Raw genomic sequence first — 14,935 nt, forward strand, 5'->3', positions numbered from 1 at the left:
GAGTACAGGGGAACGATCACTTCCCTAGTGCTGCTTACCACACCATTCCTGATACAAGCCAGGATGCTACTGGCCTTCATGGCCACCTGGGTCAAGTGTCCCAAAGAGTTTCACAGTCTACTTATAGAGGTTATCTTTTGAAGGAATCATATGTCAGCTGTGTGGGTAAGCTGAGATTCATTTGTTAAAGCCTGTGGGCCCTAGTGTTAGGGCAGAGTCCAAAAACTCTGACGTAAAACTGGTTTTAGAAACCGGCTGATGATTGTGGGTGGATTTGGGGGATTGTTTTGGGGCTTTTTTTTGGTTTTTTTTTGGTTTTTTTTTCATGTACACAGTGTAGATCTCTTGGATGGACAGGTATCTGCTACCTGGATGAGAGCCTGTTTAAATACAAGGATCAGAGGGCTGAGCCAGCCCGGCCTAATGTTTGAAAAATGTACTCTTACTTAAGCGCCTTGTACTTCAAGGCACTAATCTATGTGTTATGGCTTCTAATGAAGATTATATGCGTGGACATAAAAGGCAAACAGATGCCTTGCTTTCACAAGGAATTTGCCCTGGTAGAATGTGGACAGCATGAAACTGCAAGTTGAAGGTGTTGAGACATAACTCTGTGAGCTCATCTGCAAATGTTATGCCTAATCACTGGTTCATTTATCAGCTCTGCTGAATTTGTGTTGCTATTGGCACTTTTGATAACATTCAAACCAGTTTGGCCTGGGGATTCATTCACTGATCGTTTTTTCCTTTCAGTAAATGAGGTAGATACAGATACATGTTTATCTCTGCCTCAGTACATTATCAAGCTCAATGGACTGACTTTCATGTCACAAGCTAGTTCCTCCTTCATAAAATAGCAAGACATGTAGAAGATAAGTTTAGCTCATTTCTCTTTTTTTAAGTTGGTATTAACTTCTACCTTTATTAAATGCAACAGTTGAAATGTTACTGAAAGACTAGCAAACTGAGTAATAGAAGTAAAACTGATGAGCATGCATAAGATGCAAGCTATGTTCAAAGTCTTTGCTGGACTACTGTGCTTGAATGTTGACAGCTGAAAATCAGAGAAGCCCCTTTGTCATGACAGCTTTAGACAGGCAAGGTGGTATTCAGCTAGAAGTAAAGACTTAAGTTTGTAAAGGGGCTTCATGCTGAAGTTAAAATCATTATTAGAGGGCTGTATTTCACTGCTTTCTGGAGTAGTTACTACTACTACTAACTACGGATAGTTAACTCTGACTATTTCAAGCTTGTAAAGAGCCTTGAAATCATTTGGGATCAAAAGTGTAAGTATCAAAAAATGGAGAATGCCGTATTTGTAGCTGAGTTGTTGTTTGCTGTGTCTTACATACACCCTTCAGTTTTACACAGGTAATCTTTTCCTCCTTCTCTATTGCTTGATTCCTGTGTTATTTAGTTTTGGTCTTACTGTGGATAAACCAGCCTGCTTAAAAATCCCCTCTTATTTTCAGTTATTGAAGATGTGGTATGAACTAGATGAGAAGAAACGAAGAAAGTATCTGAAGAAGGCAAATAAGTGTCCTGACCCAAGCCTTGGAGTTTGGCGTCCAGATACTTATTTTGCCTCTGTTTCTGAAACATTTGAAAATGGAGTTGAAGATTATATCAACAAGTGGGAATCTGAGAACAGACAAAGTTATACGTGCCCAGCACTTTCTTCTGATAGGTAATAACTTCTGTGTCTTTACTACTTTGCACTGAGCCAAAAAACCCTCCAAACCTATTTTTGGACTGAATTTGCTAAAGATGAAAAGTCTTTATCAACTCTTGTTTTAGTTGTGACCTTTGTGAAACAAAATAGTGGATTTCAGAATGTTTCCTGAAAGCCAAGTGTGCTTAGTGTTCAGTGGAGAGGCCCTGATTATCCGTTTCTTCCAAATCTGAACTTTCTGTGCTGCTAAGGGCTTTGGCAAAGTCTTTATGGAATAACAGCAACATGTTGCTGTCCCCCTACATATAAAATAATACTTTACAGTAACAGTTAAAAAAAATGCTCTTGCCACACCTTGAAGTTAGCAAGGCAGTTAAGATGAGCAAGTGGCAGTAAATGGATTCTCTTTTGACATTGTGGGAATTAGCAGTAGAAGCAAAACATGGTTTGGCCAAGGCCCCAGTTCTGTGTTGATGGGCTGTGTTTGTCAAATCAGACTGGGAGAGACAATTTTACAGTTTCTGGAGTGTGTTTATCCATAAGGTACCAGGAGAAACTGGCTGAAAGAGGTAACTTTATTGAACTGAGCAATGGTTCAGTCTCTGGTTCTTTATTTTGTACTTCATTGAGCTAAACCTCTTCTCTTTTCCTATCTTCAGATTAAAGGATTTGTTGTATTTAAAGTGGCAGCGATCTCTTTGTGACCCAGGAGAAGCTGTGGGTCTTCTTGCAGCTCAGAGTATTGGGGAACCTTCCACACAGATGACTCTGAACACCTTCCACTTTGCTGGCAGAGGTGAAATGAATGTCACATTGGGTATTCCAAGGTGAGAAAACTTTGTTCTCAATGGGTCCTTTGCCATTTTTGGCACCTACGTAGTAGTGCTTAATCTCAGTGGCAGGTATATGTGTAATTTTGAGGGCAAACAATCCTTCAGTTTTAATTGTGAATTATGCCTGTTCAGAACTATTTAATGTTTCACAATTTTAGAATTGTTTTGGTTCATTTTCCAAATACAAAATACCTGTGAAGGCCCCTTATTCTTATCTGATGTCTAGCAAATGGTTATTTGTTTCTGTATTTTATTCAGTATAGTACAAGCCTAAAGAAATGGTGCTTTGTGGGTTTCCCCTCTGCTGACCTCTTCTTCCCCCTACTAATTTTTAAACCTGTTTCTTTCACACACAAAATTTCACTGCAACTGTGAAATCTTGCACATTTAGTATTGTTATCACCTATGTAGAAAGTGACTTGTTTTATAGCAGACAGGTTTCCCCTGGCTCTTCTGTATGGTGACAGTGACTTTATCAGTGCACATGTGTTTACCAGGTAGTCATCAGCTTGTTCTGAATAACACGGGTGCTGACCTGGCCTCGTGCGCAGGTGTGATGCCTTAAGTGGGACATGATTGTGTTACTTCAGAGAAGCAGGGGGGGGAGAGAAAGTATGAGGAGGCATATGTTATGTTTCTGTAGGAAACAGGCTTCATTTGCTCTTCTGTTCTGGGAATAACTTATTATCATCTCTACTCTCTTCCCGTAATTGGGATGATAATCTAATTGCGGCAGTAGGGCTATAGTTGTGCTGTGCCTGATGAGGAACCAGAAAAGTGAAAAGAAGCACTGCAATGGTAACCACAGCTCTTGATGCGTATAGGTTTGGTGGAACTGGCAGTTGCTGCATGCAGCCTAATTAAATGAACTAGATATTTATTTGATTGCATAGTGCTTTTATTGCTTAATTTGAAGATCATTCTTTATTTAAAGGTTGCGGGAAATACTGATGGTGGCCAGTGCAAATATTAAAACGCCAACGATGAGTGTTCCTGTGTTCAATACCAAGAAGGCTCTCAAGAAGGTGAAACAGCTTAAGAAAAGACTCACGAAAGTGTGCTTAGCTGAGGTGAGCCTCCTATTCAGTGTATCCTTTGAGAGTCTGAAAAACAAAATTTCCTATTTGAGTTCATCAGTTAGTCTGGCTTTGTAGCAGTTTCAATTTTTGAAGGTTTATCTGTGGGCACAAGATGAGAGGGTCCTTTCTTTTCATCTCTTGCATACTGAACCTGTAATAGCTGCTAGGAATTGGAGCAGCAAAAGGAATTGAAGTTACTGTGGCTGTACGAGACTTAGATTCAATTTAACCTGTAGAGAGCATTGTCACAGGCTACAAACTCTCTCTAGAACATAAAGGGGGAGGGTAATAGTTCATACATAGCATTAGTATAATGGCAGGGAGGAATTATGTTTGTTGCCATAGCCTTTTTTTTTTTTTTTTTTTTCTCAAGCTCATTTTTTGTCAATTTCTAGAATTGGAGGGGTTTAGCTTTGTCTTTAAGAGACAAGCTAATCTGGCTGTGACTGGCATAGTAGTGACTTTTCTGTTTGTCCCCGATTGCATCCTAATCTCGTAGAAGTGGCTGTGCTCAATAGAAGCAGAACATGTGGCTCCTTGGAGACTTAATATACTGAAGTCTGATGTATTCTATGCTCCCTCTTCTCCCAGGAGAGTGGCCTTTCTTGTGCTCTCCTGCATGCCCTCCACTCTTCTGTCTTTCAAGTTGAAAGCAGCAAGGATAGAGTTAGCCTCAGCTCTGTGCTGAAATACTGTCATGGTCAATGAGCATGGGTCAATAAGATGAAGCTGTTAGCACACCCTTGTGAAGGAATCAGGTGGAAGGTGAGGCTGTACTCCCAATATTGTCTAAGTTAATTGTTCAGAGGCGTTTAAGCCAAAGACAGTATAAGAGTATGGAGTCCTTTTGCCGAGGAGCTGCCACAAAGCTTCCAGGAAAGTTTGCCAGTTAGCCTTGCATGATTCTGGTCTCCTATAGAAAGCATTGGAATTGCAGGAAGTAAATGAAGTGTCTTCATCAAAGGAGTAATGTTCCTACTTGGGGGTTTTGTAGGTCTTGCAGAAAGTTGAGATAGAGGAATCCCTGCGTGTGAAGTGCAAGCAGAACAAACATCGCCTCTACAAAATCAAATTCCATTTCTTGCCCTATGATTATTACCGAGATGAGAAGTGTGTGAAACCCAAGGAGATCTTGCACTTCATGGAAACAAAGTGAGTTTGCAGATGTGCTTGCAGAAGCGTCTACATGCTTGCTTTTTATATCTTGAATAAAACTGTGTATCTGTGGTGTGATGACAGTGCAGAATTGTAGCAAAGCATGTCTTTCACGTGTCTCCAATATACTGGGAAAAGGGCCATATAAGTAACATCTCATTCCTTATCTTTGGATGCTTAAGCATTTATTACCAGCAAAAATGTTTGAATACTTTAGGTATCCCTTGGTGCTCTCATTGAACAGAATTAAACATTATTTTTTAAAATTATTTTTTAAAAATAAATAAATCAGGAAAGGCTGGGTTTTTACCCTTTTTTTTCCCCCCTGCATCCTTCCCCATGTCTGGCCAAGTTTGTGTAGCTAAAAGTAGAACATTTAATGATAAGTGTCTATTGAAAGCTGGTTTTATTTTGCAAAAAGGCTTCGTTAATTTCTTCCTCCTTCAGGCCACCTGAGTTCAAGCTGGGTTACTTTATTGTAGCAATTTTGCATGTGCTCTTTGATTTAAAAAAGAAAGAAGTCCAGTAGTAAGCCATCTCTTCTGAAGGTCAATTTGATGTGTGGATTTTATGTCCAGATGAGCTTATAATTTTAAGTTTTGGATGCATGGCTACATCTGTGATTGTAAGAGAGATGATAGCAACCTTTTGATTCCTAAAATAATGGGAAAGGGATGAGAAGAAGAATTATTTGCCTTATCCTATAAGTACTTTTGTATCCACCAGAGAATATGTCCTGTCATGCGTAGATTGACTTCTTAAACAATTTTCTGTCAACTTGAAATTGACTGCTGAGCTTTGAGATTCTGGGTTGCTGCTTCTTTCAGGTTCTTTAAAATTTTTCTGGAAGCATTTAAAAGGAAGAGTGCAAAGATGGCATCTTTTACTGAAGTAAGCACCCGGAAGGCAACTCGGAAGGATTTAGATGGTGATCAAGACAAGGTACAGAAAAACATTACCTGAAAATGCCTCACTTTTATTTTTGAGAACCAGAATTTGGAAAAGGGTAGCATGTTTCAGTGTGAACACAAAATGTGTTAATAATAAATTGCTACTTCAATATTTTCTTTATGCATAAATTGTCTTTGTGGCCTCATAAAATTAACAAGGAAATTAAAGTTATTATTTATTAAATCCTAGCTTACTTAAGACTGTACTCTGAAAATGCCTGTTTATTTCACCTTGAGTGAGATAAAAGCATATTGCCCTCCATTTGCGCCCAGATCAATGTCCTGTTGTAGCAGTGGTTGTCAAAACTTTGGGGAAAATCCTTTTTTCATTGAAGGCATTTGCACATTTCTTCTGCCACTCCTCTCCCATCAAGGACTGTCATATAATGAAACTGATAGATAAACAATCTTGTAGACATGCATCTTGTTTAATGTTAAAGTTATCAGGAGTTTACGTTCATTATATTTTTATAGTAGTGGGCTTATAGAAATTAATTTGTCCGTAAAGGTAGACCATTGAACAAGGGATTGTTAAATTCCAAATGTTTGGCTAAAGCCTTTTGAGGCAGTTGATGCCTCCTAGCACAGTGAGACTCATTATTTGGTCTGTCATGGATTTCTAGACAATGAACAATCAGGAAGCACCAGTAGAGGAAGAAGAGAACATTGTTGATGCAGAAGCTGATGAAGGGGATGGTGATGCTACAGAAGCAAAACGGAAGAAGAACCAGGAAGAAGAGGTAATGATTTTATAGGTGTCCAGCACTGCACATTAATTCTCAATTTCCTCTGCCTTGGTTTGAGTTGAGAAGGAAAGCTTCCATTGAAGCAAAATGCTGAAAAAAAAACGAAACCCCACTTGAAAAGGGTGAGGAAAGTCTCTGCTTTGTGCTAATCAGTTTTGATTTGGACGGGGGGGAAACTATAGCAGAAGATGTTGGCTGAGACTTGCGATGACCTTGGTTGAGCTTGGTCACTGCTGTCTTTTAAGAGGAATACAGAACTCTGCAAGTTCGAGATGGAAGAGATCTGCGTTTTTCCAAAGGCTTTTTCTTCAGGCATTGGGTGGATGTGTCTGGCAAGCCTGTGCTGTAGTTCACCTTAACTTCTTGCTAATTTCATACCATTACCCGTTCTTAAAAGTTTATTGTGGTTCTTAATAAATATTCTCCCTGGCTCTGCATGTTTTTCTGTGTTCACTATTTCATAATTACTGCTTAAAAGATGGGTTGCTGTAATTTCAGCGAGAGGGTAGAGTAATTGAAAATCCTGAGGGAATCCCATCGTGAAAGCTGGATTATGGGAAGAGCCTTTTTCAGAGGGAGAAAACTAAATTCTGCTACAATCCCAGTAACATGTAGCATCCCAGACTGTATTGAGGAGTAATGGCAAGATTATAAAGAAATAGAGACTGAAATGAATCTGTTGTATTATTTTCTTTACAACAAAATTGCCTTTTCATTGTGTCATAGGCGACATACTTGCAACTCAGCTGTAAAGAATATTCATGAATAAAACTGTTCATGGTGGACTTTGTTTCTGTACATGTTCTATCATCTCAGATAAATACAATGTTATTTCTTTGCAGGTTGATTATGAAAGTGAAGAAGAGAACGGGGAAGAAAATGTTGATGAGAATCTAGAAGATGAAGAGGCTGAATCAGAAAAAGAAGAAAGGACTCCCAGTGCTGAAGAAGATCGGAATGAAGCAGATGGTGATGATTCTCAACATCTTTCCTTTATGTCTCAGACTGAAAAAGAGAAAGATCGATTACTTCAGTCAGCAGAGTTGCGAGTGAATGCTGTTCTGGACAGCCACCCATCAATACAGGATTACAAGTTTGACATCGAAAATGAACTTTGGTGTGAGGTAAGGTGATGGTGCCTGGAAACATCTGTGTGTGGTTGCGCAACAGTTGCATGTAGCTCCCATGACAAATTAATCAGTGGACTGCAGCTGTTTTCTCTCAACAATACTATATTAATACAGAAAAGTGGCAGTACAAAATGTACTTCTTGACATAATTTTTAGTAACTTCTAACTTTCAGAACCCCTGATGAAACTTTTTTTAAAAACAGGTTTTTGACAGGTGTATTGTTTTTTTAATCTAAAGATACGATGCACCACTGTGTAGCTCTTGATAAATGAAAGTGATGGCTGGACTGTCAAAAAAAAAAAAAACAAACCAAACAAACAAAACCCACAACAAACACATACCCCACCACCCCAAGAAAAGCCACCCAAACCCCAACAATTATTTTATGTTCAGACATCTTGAAATCAATGTGAATGAATGGTCCTGGGATGTGGTGTTCTTATTAGCATCTCTCAGCTGTAATTCTAGTTAGGTGTTTATGTTCCTAAACATATAACTAGGGTAATTCTAGTAGTCTACTCTTTGTGTAAAAAGAAGTAGGCTGGGTATTGAGCCTAGTGTTCAAGCTTCCTAACAGAACAACACTACATTGGTTTTTTACCTCTTAGGTTTCATTGGCACTTCCGTTGATGAAGGTGTACTTCGATCTCTCCTCCTTGCTTGCCTCCGTCGCACGAAGCACAGTCATTCATGAAGTGAAGGGGATCACACGGTGCTTGTTGAATGAAAGTACCAATAAGCTAGGAGAGAAGGAACTTGTTCTGCATACTGAAGGGATAAACCTTGTGGAGCTGTTCAGATACTCTGATGTACGTAATCAATAATCCAGAACTTGAATGATCTTTTGTGTTCTAGAGAGAGATGGTGGATGATGGGTACCATTTACATTTATCAGGGGTGATGTGTAGCCTTTTCAGGTCTTAAATTCTCTTCCTTCTCCTTTTTGCCTCCATATGTGTTCACAGCTCAGCAGAACCTTTTCTCAAGGGCAGCTTGCAAATCAGTTTTTGTGCAGCAGCCCAGTGTCTAATGACAGATAATTCCACACTGTGCTTGTAACTGTCTCTAAATGTTACTTGAGAGAGTTCTTCCATCTACATGAATTGCAGTACTTGGAGATGAATAGTTCTGTTGAATAGTTCTATTATGCCATCTAGCCCATAACTCTACCAATACAGGATTGTTTTATGCTACATTTTCTCTACTGCTTTTGCTAAAAGTTCTGGCTAGCTGAAACCAGCAAGGTTTATTGCACTGTGTTGCTTGGAAGACTTTAACATGTTCCTCTGCTGCTTGGGAAGGTTTGTTTGTTTGTTTTTCTCTAATTTCATGTCATTTTCTTCAGTGCTGAGTTTTAATTCCAGTACTCTTATTCACATATAAAATACTATGATCACTAGCTTAAACATAAACCCCCAGAGTAATTTTTGTCTGCATTTGGCTCTGACCTGCTGCCTAGTTGTTCTGCAACTGTTGATGCTGCTTAAGCTAACGAAAAATTGAGAGGGAAAAAAAGCTATCCTAGCTTAAGTTGTTTGGAAATACAGAGTAACGACTGTCCGATCTTGTATCTAACTACTGTCCTATCTTGTTCTGTGGGGTTTTTTTGCTTTCAGATTTTGGACCTGAACAGACTTTATTCCAATGATATTCATGCCATGGCTAAGAATTATGGAATTGAGTCTGCCCTGAGGGTGATTATAAAGGAAATAAAAGATGTATTTGCTGTATATGGTAAGATTTCATTGAATTTTTAAAGATAGCCTTTATTATCATATAGATGCGAAAACCCAGCCACAGTGCTTACAAAGTTCTGTTTTTGCATGATCTTCATTTATGTATGTATTTTTAAGTTGCACCTTTTCATCATTTTAATCATTATAGTGCCTTCTGTGAAGACTTCCTCAGATAATTATTAGGTTCCATTTAATCAAGAGAAAATTCACTAGACAAGGTTGAATTTATCCCCCTTTCACAGAACTTTTCTATTCAGGTATATTTATTTTTTGTGAGCTGGAAGATCCAGACAAATTAACTACTAACATCTGAGAAACCTAACTGCATAGTGGCCCTGAGAAGAGGATTAATCTTGCCTCACTGTAGCTTTCTAATGATGGGACTCTAGGCTCCCTTTGAAGTTTTTATATCTTTCCTAAAATAGTTGTGCTACATTGTCTGAATGTTCTTCTCTGCATATATTTTTCAGACAGTCCAGGCAAGTAGTTTAGGGAAGATGCCTAACTTCATAGGCTGCTAAAGTTAGGCATGTTGAATTGCCCTTAATTGAGCTAAGCCTTGCTATGAATTAAACTATTGAAACGAGGGAAGATTAATACAGTGGGAATTTTAGCAACCAGTTATATCAAACAGATTCGCCAGCTGGGAGCCCAGAATGGTCTGACCTCCAAGTTGTTCAAGAACTGCTAGGTAAATGTTGACAGAACTGTTGATGGTCGCCCATTACACTGACTCCACAAGCGTTACTTAAAAATAAGTGCTATTTCTTCTTAGCCTACATGGGATTTCCTGTGGATGCGTAATATCATGCACAGAAAGTAACAGAACCTTTCTGACTCCAGTGCCTGGTTAATGCAAGCCACAAGGTGAGAGGCCAGAGCTCTGTCCCATCACAAATGGATGGACCTGTGATCGCCTTCTGCATAAACAAAGATCATGCAGACCTTACTGATTTTATGTAGAGAAACTCTGCAGCTTCACAACATTCTTGACATTTTAGTTTCCCTGGAGAGATACTGGTTTATACTATAGCAATGTCTGCCTCTCTTGGATATTTGAGGGGAGCAGTTAAGCCCACTACACACAGAGGTGTGACTGCCAGAAGAACGTTAATAGAGATGTTGTCTATGTTGATTAGATTCGGGGGATTTAATTTAGACCTGATTTATTTAAAAAAAACACCCACCCTTAGCCCTTGAATGCTCTGATGATTGCTCTTTCCTGTGTTCTTAGGCATTGTGGTAGATCCAAGGCACCTTTCACTTGTGGCAGATTACATGTGTTTTGAAGGATTTTATAAACCACTGAATCGTTTTGGAATTCAGTCCAACTCCTCCCCTCTGCAACAGATGACATTTGAAACCAGCTACAAATTCTTGAAGGAAGCAACAATGATGGGTAAATGGTTTAGTTTGAACTGTACTGCTGCAGCTTTTCACATATGCTTTGTTTTCGTCGTAACTTTCCACTACTTTGAGTAATGCATAATTGCATTAGAAAAAAATGCCAGAGGCTAAAATTTTAATTAAGCCCTTGCCTAGGAAAATATTCCAGATGTTTTTAATAAAATTGTGTCAGCTTAAATGAAGTCAGCTCCCACATGTAATTTGTGAGGTCTGTGACTCCTTTCTTTAAGAATTTGATAGGCATTTTAATAACAAACCTTAAGATTGTTGAGATTTCTTATAGCAAAGCCTTTTAACAGACTACTAGATCTGTCTTTTTCTGTCTCTACCATTAAAATTGTCATCTCTGCTTTGTTTTCATGTCTATATTATAACTCCTATATTTTTGTCTCTTTAATCTTGCTATTCAGAATTTTGTTGTGAGAACAGTCCTACTGGTGGTTACTTTGATTCTGTTTTTCTTCTGCTTTGTAACACTTTGCCTGTGTTTGAGGAAAAAAAATAAAGGGTCAGACTCATTTGCCTAATGGTAGGTTTCTGGTGCCATTTGAGATGCCCAAGAGTATCCTTTCTGCCCTCTAGTTGCTGCTCTGGAAGGTGTAGAGGGCACATGACTTAATGGATCATTCAGGACATTTAAAATAGCACTAGCCACCTACATTTAGGAGTCCTATCCAAAAAACTTGTGCTTTAAGTCTGTCATTAGTCAGTTTGCTTGATCTCGTGTTTTAGATACTCATTACGTCTCCCTTTTGTAAATAGTCTTGGTTTCTGTCACTTGCCAGTTGGATGCTCTCCTTCTTGGGTGCTCCTGTGCTGCCTTCTTTGCTATCTAATACAAATGGGAAAAACTATCAACATGATGTCCTCAGCTAGCGTCTTAAACTGACTTGCACAGATGTCAGAGATACTTTTATCACTGAATTCCTTTTTGTTAATGGTGTTTTATAACCTTTGGGTATAAAATTTGGGTTTTAAAGAATAGTTTTGGTTACAACTGACTTAAAATTCACCTGAAAATCAAAAAGGAAAATTGTAAATCTAGGGTGAATTGGATAAAAGAGGATGTTTCCTGCACAGTTACACTCCTGCTCTGGGTTTACATTATATCACATGTTGACTTAGAAATAACATAAGGTTTTTGCCAAGTGAAATGTAATTATATTTATGGATAATTTTATGAAAAAAGACATGAAGTACTTACTGGCGGAAGGACATGGTGTATTGGCAGGAAAGCTACACTGATTACAAGTGGATGGAGTTACTGATTTCAGCAAATGGAAATCAAAGACAATGTGGATTGCAGCAGTCTGGATCTAACTTGCTTTAATGTAACTGATAACTTGACTATACATTTAAATAGATACTGCAAGGGTGCTTATTTATGGCCCTGATCAATACAAAGGAAAAAAGAACGCTTGTGACTGCTGTGCACAACGTGAGATGTGCCATTAGAATGCAGGTGTGACCCAGAAGACTGCTGATGAGGGTTTAGTGTCCAGAGATCACACTGCATCAGAAGTGAGATCCCTTTGGCTCTTTGCTCAAAGAATATCTCTTTGTTTGCATCATGTGAATAAATAGGACAGTTAGGACTGTTTTGCTTAATGATCAACAAAGGACCTTTTTTTTTTTTTTTTTTTTTTTCTTTTCTTCAGCTGACATATATTTAGCAGCAGCTATTTAATTATTCAGCTGTAGCTGAGGTCAGAGTCACAAGCACATGGCCTACACTGTGCTATGGTGCAGCTCCTCCCCCCATCCTCTGTATGATAAAAGAATTCAGGGCATTTTGCTCAGTAGGGTAAAGATGACCCAAACTTATCAAAAGTTTAAGTTTTATTTCCAATCTTCCAACTGCTTTTATGACAAAATTCCAGCTTGCTGTAGTTAGGTTGAATGAAAAACAGCCTGGATGCTTATAAAAACAGTGAAAGCAAAACAGTCCTAGCCAGACGTGTCATCTGGAGAGCTTCCAAATTTCTGTGACACTATTTCGCTACAGTGAGTAACCACAAAATCAAAGGAATTCATGGAATGTCTCTTCAGTGAAAAGTTCTCTTCATATCTAGCCAGAAGGATTTAAAATCCACATCAAAAGGATTCACTCTAACAAAGGAAAAAGGCAGCACTGAAAAGGGAATCTTTTTGGCTTTGCCTTGCTGATGTATTTTTTTACTGATCTATTTAATCAGCAAAATGTGTTCAGTGGGAGGTCAAATCTGTGTTCTCTTAGAATTCGGAACGTGTTGTCTTTTCATGTTGAATAGGGAGAGTTTCAGTAATGTGTGGCCTAATTCTCTGCTTCACAAAAAGATTGGGATGAGATAATCGTTGTTGTTGGAGAGGGTAGGAAGAGTTTTGGACTTCTCTCAGAAACATAAATTCAATCTGAGCGGTAGGTGGCAGGGCCACCTACCCGTACTGGGGGGTGCTGAACCAGATGACTTCTTGCACGTAAACCCAAAATGCTTTGTTTTCAGCACTGACCTCTGAGAAACCTTTGGAAACATCTTAATATGATTTTGTTTGAATTCTGTTGCAGGTGCCCATGATGAACTGCGATCCCCTTCTGCATGCCTTGTGGTTGGAAAAGTTGTGAAAGGAGGGACTGGTTTGTTCGACCTCAAGCAACCCCTTACATAGTATTTTGGTTAGAACTTAAGGATTCTGACTAAAATGTTCATCATAAGAGATATGTTTGCTCTACAGGTATGCAACAAGGGCACATGCTGTGTCCCCAGTCATCTTCCCTGTGACAACAGGTTTGTTAATCTGGACACCTGATGAGCCTAATCTATTTAATGAGAATGTCTGCACCTATAGGAGCTATCCTCTGATCCAAATAAACATTTATTTACTGTTCGTTAATGTAAAAAATGAGATTATTGGTTTACGTAGAAAATAATAAAATGAAGGAGACCATCCAGGTCTCAAACAGGCCATACAACAGCTGTGGCAGACAGAAGTCAAAGCAGAATCTGTTTATGCTGTCTAATTTTTGTGGGGCAGAATTCCATCTGGGTGGGTAGTGCTAGTTGCCACACGGTTGTTGCATGACAAATTTCCAGTAATGGAAATATCACTCAGACTCACAGCGCTGTGCTGAAGCTTCAATGTTTTATTGAAGCGTCTGTGCTTGAGGCATATCCTCTTCTTTTGCTGAACTTGCGTGCACTGCCTTTTCTGTCGCTGCACGTGACTTTTATAAGCTTTGGGGGATGTATTTTCCTATTCTGCTACTTCATTCATTAAGAATTATGTGTCTGTGACACAATTGTTAAATTTCTTTATTAGTTGAAGACCAGAATTCAGAGTGTTTCTGTAGGCATTTTCCAATGCCTGCTCATGATGGAATAGATCTCTGCACAGTGAGAAACCTGACATTTGATAAAGATTTACTCCTTAAATGGCAACAGGAGCTGCTGTAACAGTGACTGCACAAAAGACTCTTACAAGAATGACTGAAACAGAGTTTTTAAACTATTTTTGCTTAAATATTCTGTATCGAAGAGGATATTTAATAAAGGACATTGCAAAAAAATATTCTGAACACTCTATTATGTGGCTGTGTTACTGAGAGAATTTTGTTATGTGGCCAACAGCCGTCGCTTTGACTCTGGTGGCTGTTAAAAATCGTGTAGCCGAGAGCTGTTAGCCACTCTTCAGAAATCAGACTTTATTGTTTATACATTTGATTTTAATCAGAATGAAATGTGCGCAAGTAGTAAAAAAATCTTTTGAGTTTGCTTACTACCATATAAGCAAGTTTTATAAAAGGTTTTAACCCCTGATTATTCTCAGTGGTACCTCTAAACTAGTGGAAAGTGCCAGAGCTCATTTAGCCAGCTGAGGAGCTTCAGCTTCCCATGGAGCTGCACTAACCGGGGATCAAATCAGGTAGTGGGAGACGGTGGCTTGGGATTGTGATGGAGCCTCTGTGGAGTTTCTCGATGGACTCCATTCTGCCTCAGCCTCTTAAAACTGTGTCAAATGTACTGCAAATTGTGCTGGAGCTTAACAAATGCATTAGGCCGGTAAGCTCTCCAGTTTCACTTTGCAAATCTTTGTAAAAGATTTCCTTGTGTCTTTCTCCAGTCTTAGCACCTGCTATGTATTTCTCAAAAACATGTCATTCTGCAACAACCTGAACAGAATTAGTTGGATACAGTTTCACAAATGGTTAGATGGGAAAGAACAAATGTGGTAACAAAAAGACTTTTAAT

The 14,935-nt window shown here is 38.8% G+C and overlaps 1 protein-coding gene across 1 annotated transcript in view; it reads left to right on the forward strand.

The window, feature by feature from the left end:
• The window catches only part of POLR1A (RNA polymerase I subunit A), a 36,054-nt gene extending 21,810 nt beyond the window's left edge, over nt 1-14,244 (forward strand). Inside the window, exons 24-34 of the mRNA XM_082482036.1 lie at nt 1,473-1,687; nt 2,332-2,499; nt 3,440-3,575; nt 4,579-4,736; nt 5,567-5,681; nt 6,313-6,429; nt 7,278-7,559; nt 8,175-8,375; nt 9,183-9,300; nt 10,537-10,701; nt 13,255-14,244. Of these exons, the coding sequence (XP_082338162.1) occupies nt 1,473-1,687; nt 2,332-2,499; nt 3,440-3,575; nt 4,579-4,736; nt 5,567-5,681; nt 6,313-6,429; nt 7,278-7,559; nt 8,175-8,375; nt 9,183-9,300; nt 10,537-10,701; nt 13,255-13,355 (1,776 nt within the window). The 3' untranslated portion in view covers nt 13,356-14,244. The remainder of the gene's footprint in view (nt 1-1,472; nt 1,688-2,331; nt 2,500-3,439; nt 3,576-4,578; nt 4,737-5,566; nt 5,682-6,312; nt 6,430-7,277; nt 7,560-8,174; nt 8,376-9,182; nt 9,301-10,536; nt 10,702-13,254) is intronic.
• Nucleotides 14,245-14,935: the final 691 nt, after the last annotated feature.

The sequence above is a fragment of the Vanellus vanellus genome (assembly GCF_965231255.1).
Source record: "Vanellus vanellus genome assembly, chromosome: 4".
NCBI lineage: Eukaryota > Metazoa > Chordata > Aves > Charadriiformes > Charadriidae > Vanellus > Vanellus vanellus.